Source organism: Spinacia oleracea, chromosome 3, assembly GCF_020520425.1.
Source record: "Spinacia oleracea cultivar Varoflay chromosome 3, BTI_SOV_V1, whole genome shotgun sequence".
NCBI lineage: Eukaryota > Viridiplantae > Streptophyta > Magnoliopsida > Caryophyllales > Amaranthaceae > Spinacia > Spinacia oleracea.
Genome location: NC_079489.1, coordinates 136973503 through 136991457, shown reverse-complemented (window position 1 = coordinate 136991457; position 17955 = coordinate 136973503). Strand labels below are relative to the sequence as shown.

General features: G+C 36.3%; 2 protein-coding genes and 1 pseudogene across 2 annotated transcripts; 2 read left to right on the top strand and 1 right to left on the bottom strand.

Moving 5' to 3' along the window:
• The first annotated feature begins 441 nt into the window (after window positions 1–441).
• Window positions 442–4084, top strand: LOC130470107 (uncharacterized). The gene is made up of 7 exons (XM_056839696.1): window positions 442–470; window positions 822–864; window positions 965–1667; window positions 2275–2516; window positions 2605–2820; window positions 3768–3860; window positions 3974–4084. Exons 1-7 carry the CDS (start codon window positions 442–444, stop codon window positions 4082–4084), a joined length of 1437 nt encoding a protein of 478 aa, XP_056695674.1.
• Window positions 4085–4209: 125 nt separating this feature from the next.
• On the top strand, window positions 4210–5813 carry LOC130469429 (uncharacterized). The gene is made up of 2 exons (XM_056838739.1): window positions 4210–4641; window positions 5639–5813. The coding sequence occupies exons 1-2, from the start codon at window positions 4222–4224 to the stop codon at window positions 5672–5674; spliced, it is 456 nt and encodes a 151-aa protein (XP_056694717.1). The 5' UTR covers window positions 4210–4221; the 3' UTR covers window positions 5675–5813.
• A 915-nt stretch (window positions 5814–6728) lies between these two features.
• Window positions 6729–7726, bottom strand: LOC110781398 (fructan 6-exohydrolase-like; annotated as a pseudogene).
• Window positions 7727–17955: the final 10229 nt, after the last annotated feature.

Below are 17955 nucleotides of genomic sequence, written 5' to 3'. Positions count from 1 at the left end.
CAATTTCTGAATGCTACCATATTGCTAGCCTCGTTTGGTGAATTGTGAGTACTTTATTACCCCTTTCAGTCCAACGAGACTATTTTGTGCTGCTTTGTGTCTGCTTTGTGCTGTTTGATTGACTGTTTTGTGCTGCTTTGTGTCTTCTTTGTGCTAGTGGTTGAACTATCAACCTGTAATTGAGGCGTTGATTGTGGTTCTGTGCTGTCTGCAATGAGTGTCTGTTGTCCATGCTCTTCTGCTTTGCTGCCTGCTGCTGGCCTGTTTTAGGTTGGCCTGTGTGCTGTTGTGACATTTATTGCTACTTGTGCTCCTAGTAACAGAACTGTGAAACAATGCTTAGGAATAACTACATGTAGTAATAAAACCAGGTTTTTGAATCTGTGACCACAACCCCTTCAAAAGTAAAAGTATAAATTAATCTGAGACAGTTGAACTGCAATGGTAATCAATCTCCAACAACTTCCCAGGTAATTCCCAGAATCTGATGCCCAAATTCAGATTAATTGGAGCCCAATTCAGTAAAAACCTACTGGATTTTTTTAATCTACCGAAAAAATTTGTAAAATAAATTGGAAATGCAATGCTTTAATCTGTTCAGGATAGAAGAAACAAATCAACCTTGAGTGAAACTCAATTCACAGATGACTAGGAATACATGCATCAGATTTTAATCTTTTATGTTCAGTTATTCACAGATCGAATTAGCAGTTTTATGCAGGTTTCTTATCAACAACCTAAAAGAGGCTCGGATTCTAAGTATTTGCATTTTTCTGTATTCCAGTTTACAGTATAATTCTCGGGTTTAATTTTTTTTTTAGATTCAGATGCCTTCCAGCTTACTTGCCTGTATTCCAGTTTACAGTATGTGCTGACTGTCAAAGCTCTTGAAAATTTGAAATCTGATTACGTTTGCAACTAATGAGTATGCCTGTTTGGTTTTGTTATGTGACTTGTCTTGCAGTGCTATATAGATATGACTTATCGCAAGAGGGTTAGACCTGCTGAAATAGATGGTACACGTGGTCCAGCTACCGCACATACCTCATCTTTGAGTGGAGATGCATCACTACCAACCAAGAAGCATGTTACTCAACCACAATCATCTCAGGTTCCTACTACCGTTGTCAAATTTGGACCATTTTCTCCACAAGGTACCGTAAAATCAGTGGTTGCACCTCCATGTTCGAGTACTTCAAAAAGTGCACTGCAAACCGATGACATACTTGGAGCTATATGGAAAAAGCCACCTACTGGATCAACATCAAGTTCACTTATGGAAGCAACTAGAGATTCAGTTCAACCCAAGATTTCATCCAAGACTTCACCTGAAGTTCTAACTAGTATCCCACCTTCTAACACAACCAAATCACAGAAATACCCTACATCAAAATCACAAAAATATCATGCTACTTCCTCTGGTCGTGTCCCACCTAATATCTCGCCTGCTAGTCATATCTCACCTTATATGCCACCCAATATGACACCTATTATCCCACCTAGTCATATTAAAACATCTTCAAGAGTTTCTCAGACCAATCAACAGCAGAACAATAGTGAAGAACCAAAAGAGAACTCAACAAAATCGAAGTCCCTAAGGGTGAAGTCATATCCGGATTGGCCTGTAACTATAGATTTTGATGACAAGGAGGAGGTTTTGACCATTGGTAAGTCACTAGCAATATCCTTGATATTTATCCATTTTCACAACTATTATCTGACTTATCTCACTCTCTCATATTCAAACTGAGAATACGTTGTATTGCGATCCTTGCTATTTATCTATTTTCACAACTGTTATCTGACTGAAAGTGTGTGCAGTACAGCAGTCCACACTTCTTTAGCATAGTCACAACTGATGAGTAATCATAGAGGCTGCAATTACCAACCTCTTCCAGTACAGAGGCTGCAAGTACCAACTGCAATTTATCCATTTTCACAACTGTTGCATCTGCCTTAATCTTCATTCATGTGCATCAGTTCTGAAATGCATTAATCTTCGTTTGAAATCATTTGCATCAGCATTAATCTTCGTTCATATTATAATATCATGAAACGGAGAATACGTTTTATTATGACGTAAAAATGCAAATATGATACAACCCCACCAAAACTAAACCGAATGCTTCCAAAAGAATCACCAGTATACCTGTTATTTTATATTCTGCCCTTATGTTGCTGAATATACGTCTTGTTCTTGTAATCTTCTATATATATATATATATACACATACATAGTATATATGTTACTTATTCTTTTTTTTTTTTTATGCAGATGCTAAGGGAAATGTTAAACTGGTGAGTGGTTCTATTCAAACCATCGACCTCTGGAGTAACAATGGCGTGCAGTACTATGTTGAATTCAATGACCTTTACCAACCGCTTAGGAAAGGTGGACAAATGTTGGTCAGATTCATTGGTAGTATTGTAAAGGTAGAGACCTACTGTCCACTTGGAGAAGGGGATTGGTCTGATATCGACAAAGATTCAAAAGCTAAGATGGTAGAAGAAATAAGAGTAAGTTCAAGTCTTTATTCGCTTTTCTAGAAGTTTATTTTATTTCAATAGCATAAAAATTCTGATTTTGTAAATGCTTTTCTCGAAGGAACGCTTTGTTATTCCCGCTCATCCGGAATATAACAAACAAATCCTCAAGCGCGCCAATAAAAGTTGGAGGCAGTATAAACACTCTCTTAAGGTGAGATACTACAAACCAGATGAGAAAACACTTGCTGAGATGTGCGATATTGTGCCAAGACATGGAATTACCAGTACTCAATGGAGAAAGTTGGTTAAGTACTGGGCTTCGGATGAAGGGCAAGTAAGTACCATGAATTGATATGCTTAAGTATATGTCCTGACAGTTGGTTGAGCTTAAGTGCTAGTTTTTTTCACTTTTTTGGGATACTGAATTTAAAATCAGTCATAGTTACACTAAGCATGTTTGTTTTGAAATCCAACAAGTATACTGCTTGTATATTCTTGTTTTTAGTTCTCTCTTGGCATGTTGAAAACTTGGTTCCTTGTGCTACTCTTATTTTGAAAGTACTTGGTAAACTGAACTTTTGAGTGGTTTATTAAGTATACCTGTTATATTGTCAGTTGTCAATGTCCTTGAAGCCATTCTCTTTTTATGTTAATGGAGCTTCTCTTAATTGCTTCTTTCAATCATTGATCATGTATTGCTTGGTAAAACATAACCTTGTTTAAATGGAAAGATTTATTTCCAACTTTGTTTACTGGTTACTTTTCGGGAGTTCGATTAAGAGAGAACATATTTTGTAGCACCATTGCCTCCAAACCTGACTACGTCTGCTTTTTTATTCTGTATTTGTATGCAGTGGAGCTAGCTGTTTTTTCTTTTCACTTAGTCTGCGTCTTTTACTTCTTATGTATTTTCAACAGTAGCCAAATTAGCTATTCAAATACATATACACAATTTCTTTCTGTATCGGGGCCTAGCTGCCATTAATTTAGTTTGATCAATATATGGAACTCCGGACAAAAAATCAACAAGTAACAAAAACAGTGGCAAATAACATATTATTGACAGAGAAATTACTTTGGTAGTATAGTTGATATACCTGATAGACAACGATTGAACCATACAATCCAACAAAAACACTTGAGAAGATAGCCAATATCATACTGTACAGAGTGAGAAGATTTCAATGGTAACAGAACAAATTTGAAACCCAACAAAATACAAGCACTACAGATCCTGGAACTTGATTATTTCTTAATATATCTCTTTGAATATGACTGCAGAGAGCATCAGAATGTGGAAAAGCTGCACGGGCATCTCAAAATCAATTTCATAGATCGGGTTCTGACAGCTATGCGAACCAACAAGCTGATTATGTATGAATGGACTTATATGCTTTTGCTTCTCACATATTTTGTGTTGGTTAAATATATGCATCACATCTTTTCAGATTTTCTTTAATACTTTTTACATTGCTATTCATATATAGGAAGATGAGCATGGAAAAAAAATGAGCTTATTAGCCCTTTGGGTAAAGTCTCATCGCGGCAAGGACGGGACCTTTCTTCCAGGCACAGTCACTGAATATTTTGTGGTATAAACATTCAAATTTAATAGATTAATTAAGCTACTTTTGTTATGAAAAAGATAGGTGATTGATAAACCAATATGGGTCTGCTTCTTAATTTGTTTATACGGTTATCCTAAATTGTTGTATAGGATGATGCAAAGGCTAAGATGGAAACGTTGAGGACAGTAGATCCTTCTAAATCTGAACAAGAACTTGAAAATGCAGCTTTTGAGGACACTATGCATGGTGGAAAGATTCCCGAACGCCCTGTAGGGTACGGACTTGGAGTTCGAAAGAGCGACGTTTATGGGGTGCATGGTGTGCTAAGGAAGAAAGGGTATGGGAAAGTTCGAGAGAGGACCGTGGTGATGGAAAGTGTGAAAGAAGAAGTGTCAGCTCTCAGCAAGAAAAATGAAAAGCTTGAGAAGGAAAATGAAAAGCTGCAAGCCCAAGTGAAAGAGAATAATTTTCTGCTTACAACTTTTATTGGACAATTTTCTCAATTCGTAGGTCAAGTTCGTACAGGAACTGCTTCTACAGAAGCTCTAAGTTTAGCACAGCAAGTCTTGGGCATGGCACACCAAAGGGTATATATTCTAATCTCTTATCATTTGAACTCTTTTAACATGTTATATGTTGCTTGGCAAGACAATTATTTGGATGCACAAACATTCAGTCATGCACAAAATTTGTCCCTGCGCGCATTCATTCAGTCATGAAGTTGGCTGCATCCATCTGCATTTGTCCTGCATCATAAAGATATATTGTTATTTGTATCCAGAGTACATTCAGTCACAAGAAAGTTTGATGTTGTCTCGACGCCTTGTGCATATATGTACCTGCTGTGCAAGCTGCCAGGGCTTACTGCAGGTCTGCAGTTCTGCCTGTAGTGCAGTTGTTGCATTGTGTCTGCTTATTTGCTGCATTGTATCTTTGTTGTTGCTGTGCTCTACTACTAACAAAATTCTTGCTCTGCTGACTGCTTAATCCACATTGCTGCTTGCTTATCTGCTGCATTGTGTCTGCTTATCTGCTGCATTGTAAGCTTAAATAGTCTGAAAACATCAGCATATCTCAAAATACCTATAAATATTGATCTAAAAAAACAGAATTTAACAAATGCATTCCAGATCTTCAACTTCCCCGGGCTCTAACTTAGGAGACTCAGTAACAATTGAAATTATCTTTTAATCATTAACAATCTCAAGTTTCCTAGCTACCAGTAGTCGTCATAACCGTCATCAGATGCATTGTGTTCTGAACTTCCATCATCTTCAGCCTTGTATTCTTCAGCCCCTGCTGCGTGTTCTGCTGCGTGCTCTACTAATGTGCTCTGCTGCGTGCTCTCCTGCTGTACTCTGTTGTGTCCACTGCAGTTTAACTGCCTTTGTGTTGTTTGGCTAGTGTTTTGCGTTTGCTTATGTGTAATAAAAACACGGAGTATGTCTTATTACCAAATAAATAAATAAATAATATGTTTATAGTTAATAATTATGTTGTAACTTTATTTGGGGAGGAGGGGCCTCATATGAGCTTTGGTATATTTTATTTTTACTTATTATTATTCTTTATTTTGTTTTGAAGGTTGTCCAACGTGATAAAGGAGCAACAAAAGAATGAACCAGCCTGAGACACTTGAGCTTCATATTAGCTACTACGAACAATCGTCTGTATAGCTAGCTAGTTATTTTAGTCTTTATTATCTACTGTACTATGAACCATCGTCTAGGAACAATCCTAGTTAGTTATTTTAGGCTTTTTTTTCCTTTTAATTACCATGAATTTTAGTTTTTCTAGACTTAATTAGTAATATCAATGTACGTACTATGGATTTGTAACGTACTTATTTATACATTCTAGATATAGTATGGATTTTAATATTAACTACGTACTTAATTAGCTTATTATATTGGTGATTAATAAAATTTTATTATTTGCCAAAAAAATATGTTACGTACATTGTTCGATGAAGTGAAGATCAATATATATATATATATATATATATATATATATATATATATATATATATGTACAGGTGAAAAAAGCTTACAAAAAAATTGTGGACACGTTATGATGTCGTTGTGATTGTTTTACATTATTTATGTTTTAAATTTCCCGCCATAACTCTTTGTGATGTCGCAGAAAAGCGTCAAGAACAATGTGGATGACAAATGATGTCTAGAATAAGGACCCAAAAGGGCGTCGACAAATTTTTTCAATCTAGGTTTAATTTATGTTTCTCGACGCCTAAAAAACCATTACAACGATTTAAGGCGTCGAGAATCACGACGCACCTCTCATTTTCTGGACACCTAAAGGCGTCGCCATTATCGACGCTGCACTACACAGTAGACGTTGTAAGGCGTAGCAATTCTGGACGCCTTACTCATGACCTGGACAGCGGAGAGCGTCCCCATTCTCGACGCCATAAGGTGTCGCCAATTCTCGACTAACGATTCCTCGACGCGGATGGCAGGCGTCGAGGCCTTTTATCTCGACGCCTTTAGGCGTCGCTAATCAGCTCAAAAGGCGTTGCCATAACACGGAAATTCTAGTAGTTAGTGCAAAGAATAAGCTGTAGATGATATGTTGTATAGTTGCTTACAGCCCCCTCCAAGACTTACATCAGTTGTTGGTTGTGTGCTTATTTTAAATGAATTGCTGAAGTTAATGTTCATGCTCTACCATTTTTCTTGTCATTTGCTCTACCATTAGCCTCCAATACCCACGCCCATAATATTCGTCCTTTTTTCTCACCATCAAAAAATGTCTTTGAAGCATAAAACTTACTTCCATAATCATATCTCCAATCAGTATTATCTTCCATAAAGTCAGTTATGTCTACTTCGAATTCATTCGTTTCAGCCTTATAAAAGCCTAGTACATAGTGATCATGATCAAGAAAGCTCGCCTTGAGAACAAATTTAGTATCTTCCCTCTTAAGATAGTTCTCAACTCCATCTTCACTATCAATACTCACAGGATAGAAATCAGGACACTCCCACATTCCAGTTCTTGCTGAAGAGTGAAGAGTGTTCTTACTCCTAGTCCACTTAACAAAATCTTTACTGTGGTACAGAAACGTCATTCCTCTGCCAATCTATCTTTCCACCAATAAGAACTTGCCACGTGCCATCAGGCGCTTGCCAAGCAGTTATTGGATCTCTTACGTTGCTATGATCAATATCACCATCTGTGACTGTAAACTTGATCATCTGTGACTGTAAACTTGTTGCTAGGATCAAGATTAAAGAATTCAGCAATTACAGGACCAATTTCAGGTAAGGATCAGAGGAGTCCTAGGGGAATGCTAGATTCTGTGACTGGAAATTTTGATCATCTGCCCCAGTATGTAAAAAATTAAACTGAACTATAACTTGGCCTTCAATTATGCTGCAATCTTTTGATGCTGAGTACATATCAGCTGAGGATCAGTCCAACTAGGTTACATCTCCTCTGCATCTTCTAAGTTTGTCAATTCGAATGACACCTCCACATCAACCTTCCACTGAAAAAGTAAAACTACATAGTTGTTAGAAAGATTTCTAAAAAGATTGTGATTTGCAATATGACTAACCTGAGCTGCTGTGATGCCACCAACCTCAAAAACGATCCATGCATTGCTACTTTACCTTTGCAAAGACTTTCAATCTCTTGGATAGGCCACTGCATTAATTGGTTCCCACTAGTACTAAGCCATATTTCTCGAGGTAAAGACTACAAATTATGAATACAAAGCGAAAACGTCGAGTTAAACCGAGAACCAGTAGTAGTATACCTGAGGCCCTGACCACCCCTTTTTTCTTTCTTTGCATGATTTTCCGTTGTTTATACTTTGAATGCGTTAATTTGGAACTGTTTATGTTATCCAAATATGTTATGTTCTTACTGTGAGTAGTCTGAATTATTTTCTGTAAAATGTGAAGGCCTTCCTTTGATATAACAATAAACTTTTATGATTCATGTCTTTCAGGGACGAGATGAGTTATCGTAGCAAACGAACTAGGATTGCAGCTCTAAATGAGTCTCGTAATGCATCTGAAGTTCCTCCAAAAAAGGCTCAAAGGGCAGAAACATCACAGTTAGCATCACAGTCAGCACATCCACACAAAAATCAGCCCACTATCCCAGTTCCCTCGCCCTCACTCAAAAACACAAGGCCTGCATCATCACAATCAGTCCATCCACCAAAAGGTCAGCCCACTATCCCAGTTCCCTTGCCCTCACTCCAAAACATAAGGCCGGTATCATCACAGTCAGTCCATCCACCAAAAAATCACCCCACAATTCCAGTGCCCTCGCCCTCACTCCAAAATACAAGGGGAACTAACGACAGATGGGGGCCATTCAATCCTCAAATTACCACTAGCACTCAACGTGGGCCTTCGTCTTCCACTACCACTAGCAACCCTATCTGGAAAAAGCCACTCACTGTACCAACAACTAGTGAACCTAAGGTTGCATCGAAAGGGCCATCAAGGTACAACCCTACTCTAGACAAGACTTTTAAGTCACCTAATATCCCAACTGAAAATCCCACAAAAGTCCCACAGTCTAGGCTGTCAGAACCACCCAAGCACCCTTCCACTGTTTCTCTAACTTCTCAGCTACCATATGAACTTGCTAAACAGTCCACATATTCAAAATCTATTGCTTTTGATGCTAGTATATTAGAAGAAACACTTGATACTCGTATTGGGAGTTCACCAACAACACCCGAGGATGAATATGCAGACCATATAAGTGATGGAAAAGCAACAGCAAAATCCAAAGAATCATGTGATGGAAAAGAAAAAGAGATCTTTAAAGGATCTAGGTCTCGATGTCATGAGTCGCTCCCTGAATGGCTAAGTACAGTTGAGTATGATAACAAGGAGCAGGTTTTGACCATAGGTACATTCACGTCCTCTTATTTTAATGAATCAGATTTTTTCATATTGTATAGATTAGTTGAATTAGTTGCTTGCTGCTGTATATCTGACCTGAACTTGTTTTGAGCAATTTCAGATTAGTTGAATTAGTTGCTTGTTGATGTAGCCTTCATATTGAGTTGTTCATACTGAGTTGAACTTGTTGTATATCTGACCTAAACTTGCTATGCTCTGTCAAATCTGACTTGTTCATACTGAGTTGAACCTGCTATATATCTGACCTGAACTTGTTGTATATCTGACCTGAACTTGTTGTATATCTGACCCAAACATGCTATATCTCTGACCTGAACTTGCTTTATATCTGACATGAACTTGCTTTATATCTGACCTAAACTTGCTGTATACTCTGTCAAATCTCAATTCCACAGCCAGAAATTAGACAGAAATTAAAATCACCGAGATTCTGGTTAAACTTTACTGAAATCAGGTTTCGCCTATGACCAGATGATTCATAAGCCTCACTGCAAACACGTTTATACATCCGACAAGTAAAACTGAATTTTGACAGTTGGACCAAGCATGTCGAAGGATCATACAAAATTATCCTAGTGCTAGAGTTTATCAAAAACCTAATCTGTGAATTTCTGTAAATTAAATTTGTAGTAAATCAAAGAGTAAATCTAATCTGTGAATTTCGAAATCGATCTTGTCTTCTTGTAAATGACTTAGATACTTCTCTCCTTTCAACTACATGTAATCATTGACTAAGGTCTTTTATTGCAGAGATTCTATAATTAACTTTATGCACTCCTACAGAGCTGTGAGTTATGAATCATTAGGCAATCAACAACTTTTCTGTAGAAAACCTATTTCTTGTGAAAATATAGAAATATAACAGGCTCTCTAAAAATACAGACACGATTATCTACTAAAATAAGAGCTGTCAACATGAATGCTAAATTAGCAGTGATACACCTCCTTCTCTTTTCTAATTCGAATGATTTTACTCTTTGATGTTGCCTTTTCTAGATGCTAAGGGTAATCAGCAACTAGTTAGCGGGTCTATTCAACCAATGGACGTCTGGAACACCAATGGAAGCATCAAATATGTTGTGCACTTCAATGAACTATACCAACCGATTAGGAAAGGTGGGCATATTTTAGTCAGATTCCTTGGAAGCATAGCAAAGCAAGAACAATACTGCCCAGTTTCAGAAAAGACTTGGGGTCAACTGGACAACCATTATAAAGTTGAAATCATCAAATTGATTAGAGTATGTTTCTTCTCTCGATTTTGCTGATTTTTTAAGATTGAATTTGTGTTAACTCATATAGTCATTCATGGCTTCGTATTTTTTTAAGGACAACTTTGTGATTCCTGATGATACAAAGTATGAGGACCTAGCTCTCCAACGTGTTGATAGAGTGTGGAGGCAATATAAATATGAAATTAAGACAAAGTACTTCAAACCGAATGAGAAAACAATAGAAGCCATTAAAAAGGAAGTGCCACCTAGCAAGACTGGGTGAACTTGGTCAACTATTGGGATTCATCCAAAGGGAAAGTAAGTTTTTAATATACTGTTCTACACTTCTACGTATTGTTTACTACTTCCATTACATCACTTAGTGCCCTCGCATCATGGTGTTTAGTATTATGGGGTTTCAAGCACAAATATAAGGCCCACTGGCAGGGACTTGGGGAGTCTAAGGTTCGAACAAGCTGGTCCTGGAAAGTCTGTTTCTGAATAACTTGTCAGACCGGAGTACTTTGAGTTGGAATGAAAAATATGACCTGAAACTACAATCTCACAGAAATCTCGTTTTAAGAGAAAAGATGAAACATGATTAAAAAACAGTTGGAAACCTATAGCACGTCCTTTAGGATCAAGGTAGCACCACCAACCAGTGAGAATTCCCGCAAAACAGAGATTTAAAATCATGAAACAGCAAACCTTCAAAGACGAAAATTCTAGGGATACTGTATTTGTCTAATCGACCCAAAAATAAAGATATGAATTGATATTATCTGTTCCCAACGTCAAGTCTATGTAACACCTGTGAGGAAAAAGGTCCTGGTGAGACTTTGTTCTGCTTCAATATTGTGGCTTTATGTTAGGTTAAGTATCCTTGTCAACAGAATTTGCTTTTTAAGATTTGATTATTTGTGTTTGGAGGAGTTTCATTGATTATTCAGATAGGTTACCAGGCTTTCTTTAATTTGTTGTTATTGCCTTTCAGTTCGAATTGTCTTTTGGGTTTAGTTTATGTGTTTTGTGACAGCATATGAACTTCATAGCATTACTGGTTACAGACCTTACAGTACCTTACTATGTCGATTTCTGTTCTCTTAGATTTTTGTTTTTTTCGAATATGAACTTAGAAGATACTCTGATTAAGTCTTCGAACTGAACTAGACTTCTTGAATTTATCGAATCTTTTTTTTAGAGAAATTGAACTTATTGAACCTAAGTTAAACCTATTTATAATATTAAATTGAACTGAAAGTATTGGATTTGAACTAGACTGTTTTGACTCTTAAGGAGAAAATCCCAAAAAAAAGAAATGACCTACATACATGATACATCCAATGTAGATACAAAAGTTTTCTGGTATAATTTATTTCTCGCAAATTGCTCTTGTTTAAGTATAGGCAATGAAAAGATAAATACTGGTATAATCCTCTCAGGAACAAAAAGAAGAGTAAAACATTTTAGTGCATGGCTTCCTTGGCCTCCCATAGATTGGCATTTGGCAACACGTTGCTAGAGAAAATATATATCGTCTGATCTGTGATAGAATACTCTGTATTAGATAGCATGGAACCATAATACTTCATAAATCACAGCTCACAGACTCACATGCTTGTGATAGATAGGCTAGTAAACGAGAAATACAACTCAATAGAATAGTCGCACGGACAACATTTACACGAACTGCTGCCAAGTAAATACTCCAGTGTAGAGATTAGCAACATGAAAAGGGGAGTTGGGTTCCAAGGGCAATCTCCACAGGTTAAATTAGATACACAGTAAGTGACTTGCAACAGTTGCATGCAAATAGAAATATATGTACAATACAATAATACAAATATACATGTCAAGTGGCCAAAGCAAAAATAGCTGAAGAAACTTGAGAGTGCATACAGTAATTCGCAAAATAACATCACAGCTTCAAAATAGCAGAATGATACCTAGAGGCCAGATGCTTGAGGCCAAAGATACAGAGCACCCTTCCATTTGCAAAGTTGAAATCAAATCGGCAACAGGACATTTCACTGAAAGCTACTCTGCTGTCCTTGAAAAAATAAAGATAGCTTTTAAACAATGTCATATTGTAAGATCCAAGAGATAGAGCAATATAGCTACTGAATAGGACATCTAGGTAATCTTCTCTAATACAGATAATAATATCAAGTTATTAACTTGTCATATCAAATTGAGACAAACCCTAGAAATGTGAATCAATGAGTGTCATTAATCTTTTCTTTACCATCAGTAACACTAACGAGTAGCGGAGTAACGACTGTCATTCTCAATCTATCAAGGTCGTATTCGACAAATGAATCATTTTGACTGGGTGAATCCATGGTAATATCGAGCTCAACTAGTCGCAGCAGGTTTAGAATAGTACTCATAAGTCTTAAATATGTATTAACCTTTGTTCTTTTATCTGACCTGATCTGCATATTTTTAGTGAGTATTTTTTGCCATTTCTGATTTAATCTAATCTGGTTTTTCTAGTTTGATATGAATTTTTTTATATATATGATCTGATTTTAAGAAGAAAATAAGTAATAAGCAATTAGAACAAGAGGAACTTCCTTCCAAAATAAAAAAGAACAAGAGGAACTGAATGTGTGGTCAAGATAGCTCTCAATAGATTTTGGTGTCCTCATAAACCAGTAGATAACATAACTGTTGTTGCTTTTTCAAATTTCTTTCCTGGTACATTCACTTCCTCAATATGCATTATCCGCTAGTAGCTTCGTTAAATCCTGATTTTGATTTTGATTTTTCACAAAATAATGATGTTTAAATACTTTGCAGCAATTGTCTGAGTATGGAAAAGAGGCACGAGCATCTCTGAGTCAATTGCACACTAATGGTGGTACAAGCTTTGCGAATACACGTGCTGATTATGTATAATACCATTAATCCAACTTATATCCGTGATATGTCTTTTTATAATATTGCATGTAACTTGTTTCTATGTATATATTGCTACTTGTAGGAAGATGAACATGGAGAAGATATGAGCCTAATAGAACTTTGGCTAGCTTGTTATAAGAAGAAGGATGGAACATTTGTCGATGGCACATTCACCGAAGACTTTTTGGTAAAGTTCTGATGGTTATCCCTTAGCTTGTACTTTCTTTTGTATAATTTTATTCTCCCATTTATTTATTGTATATGTTATGCAGGATGATGTTAAGGCAAAGGCTGAAACTTTAAAGCTTCTTTATCCTCCTGGCTCCAAGTCAATTAAGGAGATCGAGAATGAGGCTTTCGAGGCTACGCTATATAATGGAGAAATTCCTGAAAAACCACATGGTTATGGATTTGGTGTTCGTAAAGGTGACATTTATGGGGTGCGTGGTGCACTCAGAAAAGCAGGGTTTGGTAAAGGAAAAAGGAAGGTAATAGAAGTGGATAGCATCAATGTCGAGGTATCAAGCTTAAAGCAAGAGAATAAGGAACTTCATAAGAAAAATGAAGAGATAAAAGACAAGTGCGATGAGAATGCAAAGCTGATTAGGACAATGACATCGCTGTTTTCTCAAGTTTTAGAATCCATTCGCATTGGAGACGCTTCAACACAACTTATAGACGCTGCACAAACCGCCTTGCGTATGGCTAACCCTCCGGTATTATTGAAACCCTTTCACTTAGCATTTTCTACTGTTTTATATGACTGGTTATGTTAAATGTGTGATAGATGGACTGACTGTATTTAGTTAAGAATTGAACAAACACAGAACAGAAAAGAACATCTGCAGGAACAGAACAAATACAGAACTGAACTTTACAACACATAACAAATTAAATGGACTGGTTGAACTCAGGAGAACAGAAATGAACTTCTGCATGAACAGAACATAATTGAACAGAACAGAACATCTAGAAATCTTGTTTGTCACATGGTTAGCAGGTGTAATTTGCAATGTTGTTTGCAACCTTAAAGCTTCTCCTAAAATCTTGTTTGTCACATGGTTAGCAGGTGTAATTTGCAATGTTGTTTAGGATTTGTTCTTCAAATATAAATTTGCTGCAGAGGTCTGGGTTTGTATTCTCAAGCTTCGGAATTTTGATAGACACGTTGAGGGTTTAACAGGTGAAGCTGAGCTACTGAATAACTGAAGCCCTCTTCATCCTATCAGTTATCCTCATACCACAATCCAACTTGGCTGAGCATTGCTAAATTGGGATTTTCTTTTTTGTTTCTGGAAAAAAAAAGAGGGTTTTTGATGAGTGTGTGAATTGGTTCACAAGAATTGGTTCTTACCTAATTAAGTTGAGATTTAGAATGTAGAAGCTAGCTGAAAAGACTAAACAGAGAATACTCTAGCACAACTATACGAAATAAGTCATGTTCATTTTAATTCGAAAGTTCCAGTCACAAGTGTGTTTTATTTTTACCGTAGACTTATCGTAGTTTATTTTTACACTTTTGGGGAAACTATTAATATATACTTACCGTTTTTAATATTTTTTTAAAGGTCAAGGATGCATTTGAAGATGATGATGGTGGAAGAAAAGAATCTAAGGGATGATGCATAACTCCTTAAACTATGAAGCTCATATGTTGCGTACCCTTTTATTGCGTTTGTTGCGTTTGGTTGTTAGGGAGTGATCTGTACTCTTAACTTTTTCTGCTGTTTTGTTGTTTAGATGCTTTGTTCAAACCTTTTGGTATTAAATTTGTGTTTTGGAGATATGTAGCTAGCTAATTTAATAGTTTGGACATGTGTAATTAAACTTAATTTGATGATATGATATGATTTGGAGCGAGCTAATACGTATTATTACATTATATAGATTAATAATCTTGTCATTTATAATTTTAAATGTGTTCGTGCTATATATATAGTTAATTGCATTTGTTTGGTTTGGTTTTAATTAATTAGTTTCAGGTTGATTTTGCTTTGGGATAACATGAACGACTAAAAAAAAAAATATTAAATTAAATTCTCGACGCTTTGTAGTGTCGAAACGTGATTCGCGCAAAAAATTGTTGGTAAACACGCTAAAAATATTACTACGCAGATGACCGTCGAGAAATATTTAGCTACACCAAACACCGTCGAGATTCTCGACGCAGAATAGCACCAAAGATATTCTGTAGACGACAAAAACCGTCGAGATTCTCGACGCCCCAAAGCGTCGAGAATTTCTCTACGGCCAAATTTTCGACGCTGACTTGGTGCGTCGAGAAAATTTTTCTCGACGTTGTATGGCGTCGAAAATTAGCCAAAAAAGCGTCGAAAAATAACGCGTTTTGTAGTAGTGAATGCATTTTAATTATGACCTTGTTTGAAACATAGAGATTAGTTGTTACTCTGTACTTGTTTGTATTAGTTGATTTTGTGTATTTCACCTGACATATACTCCTCCGTCCCTTAATATTCGACCTGTTTTGACCGGACACGCTTCTTAATGCTCAATTTTGACCACCAATTTCTTTAACTACATATTATAAAAACTTATAAAAATATTAATATTTTGAAAATATATATTAAGATTAAGTCAACAATATATTATATACTAACATTTGTTTTCTATACTAGAAATAAAATAGGGTCAAAGTAAATTATGTAAATAATGCAAAAAGTCAAAACAGGTCAAGGATTAAGAGACGGAGTTAGTATAAAATATGATTTACAATAAGTAAAGTTAGTGTGACAGGACTGCCCTACAGGTACGTAGGCCGGTAGGATACTCTTTACTCATATATAGCCAACAAAGACACCCAAAGATTATTAGTCCCAGTCGGCATGGATATCATACCAGGGCTAGTCGGTCTAGTATGGAAGATATGCCACGCCAGCCTTAGGGGGAACGAGTCACTATCCTACATAACATATACCTTATCAATTATCATTATGGATAAGAAAAAATTATAAAAATTTGATATTCTTAAAATATTAATGGAAACGAATCTAATAAAACCACACGCGACTATATTTTCTCTTAAGTACAAATAACAACATGAAGTCAAAAGAGCTTTTATAAATAGTTTTAACGGTTTTTTCATGAAATACCCCTGAGGTTTGCAATAATGCACCAAATACCCTTGCGCGTTTCAAAATTCATTGAATACCCCTATTTTTTCCGTATTGTTCACCAAATACCCCTATTATGACTTTCCGTTAGTCCTCCGTTAAGTCATGTTTATAATTCACCAAATACACCTATTTATAAACTTTTTGCATAGTATACACCTATTTACAAAGTTTTTTGCACCAAATACCCAAACAGCTTATACCATTAATAATTGAATTTGAAGAACAATACATCTGAAAATTGAAGAACAAAACCCATAATATTGAGGAAGAGAATATTAAAATTTGAGAGTTTAATTCCTAAAATCGAAAATCTAAACTACAAATTCGAATTCCAGTGTCTATAATCTCTCTCTAATCTACCTAAATTCTGTTGTTTTTCGCCCCTTGCTGTTGCCGCTGCTATTCTATGCTCACGAAGAACTCAGCTCCAAAATCTAAAATAGGAAAACCAACGAAAATCAAAATCTGAAAAACACAAACAAATGTTGCTCCAAAATCTCCTCTAATTTCATATGCTCCCTCGAACCAAAGAGAAGAACATAAATGTTGAAGAACGAATTCGAGAACGAAAATCTGCAAAAAAAAAAAAAAAAAACGAAAATCTAGTTCTGTATTCTCTCTTAATTGTTGCGCTACCCTCTATGCTCTCTACACTATCAATTTTTGTTCTCCGTCCTTCGAATCCAACCCCCGAATTCCAAAAAAATTCAGCCCAGAAAATAGGGGCAACATGAAATCTGAATTCAGCATCTTCAATTTCAACAGAAATATGAATTCATGTCCTGCTGTCTTCATCATCACCTTACCCTAACTGAATTCATGTTCATGGGCACATGCCTAACCCACATATCCACAATTTCATCTTCAATTTCATCTTTGTTCATAATATTCATCATCACCATACCTAACAGAAACCTCCTTTGTTCATCAAACTTCAATTCACTATTTCAATTCACTAGAAAATTTGGGTTCGATTATTTGGGATTTGAGTTAGCAATTGATTTTTGATGAAGATGGTTTGAGAAGGAAAAATTGTGGTTGGGTTCACCATTTTGATACCCAGAAAAAAGAGATGTGAGATTGAGAGGAGAGAGGAGGGTGAGAGGGGATTTAGAGTTAATTAGGGTTCATTAAGTGTTAATTAGGATTGGCATTAATTCACCTCAAATTACTCAGAAATACAAGCTCGGTAGTTCTGCGAATCTACCATTTTCGCCATTTCCGCCGACGAAGGTTGAAGGTTGGCGGCGAAAGGAGAGGACTAAGCGCGACAGCAGCAAAGGAAGGAGAAGACGGTGGCGAGAGAAGAGAAACGATGAAGAAGAAGAAGAAGAGGGGCGAGTAATTAAGAAGAACAGAGGAGATGAGATGAGAGAGAAGACATTAGATTTTTTTTTTAAAGTTAAAATGTAGAATATTGGGTGAATAAGGGCATAAACGTAAATTAACGCTAACGGAGTACTAACGGCCGTTAAATCCAAGGGTATTTGGTGCACTTTAAGTTTAAATAGGGGTATTCTATGAATTTTGAAACGCGCAGGGGTATTTGGTGCATTATTGCAAACCTCAGGGGCATTTCATGAAAAAACCGTAGTTTTAATAACCCAAATATGTCGTGTAAATAAGAGGGAAGACTTTTCAATGGCTACCAAAAAGTGGTAGCCATTGTAATTGTTTTAATCTGAACCTTTGAATTTACAAGACTAATCTTGGCCGTTTATTTGTTTGACCATTAAAATAAA

Bases quoted from the DNA above. Each gene is read 5' to 3' on its own strand.
- LOC130470107 (XM_056839696.1), top strand. From the start codon at position 442: ATGGTAATCAATCTCCAACAACTTCCCAG. The intron at 865-964 runs GTATGTGCTGAC...CTTGTCTTGCAG, and splicing joins TGCCTGTATTCCAGTTTACA to TGCTATATAGATATGACTTA. The intron at 2,517-2,604 runs GTAAGTTCAAGT...CTTTTCTCGAAG, and splicing joins AGATGGTAGAAGAAATAAGA to GAACGCTTTGTTATTCCCGC.
- LOC130469429 (XM_056838739.1), top strand. From the start codon at position 4,222: ATGGAAACGTTGAGGACAGTAGATCCTTCTAAATCTGAACAAGAACTT. The intron at 4,642-5,638 runs GTATATATTCTA...TTTGTTTTGAAG, and splicing joins TGGGCATGGCACACCAAAGG to GTTGTCCAACGTGATAAAGG.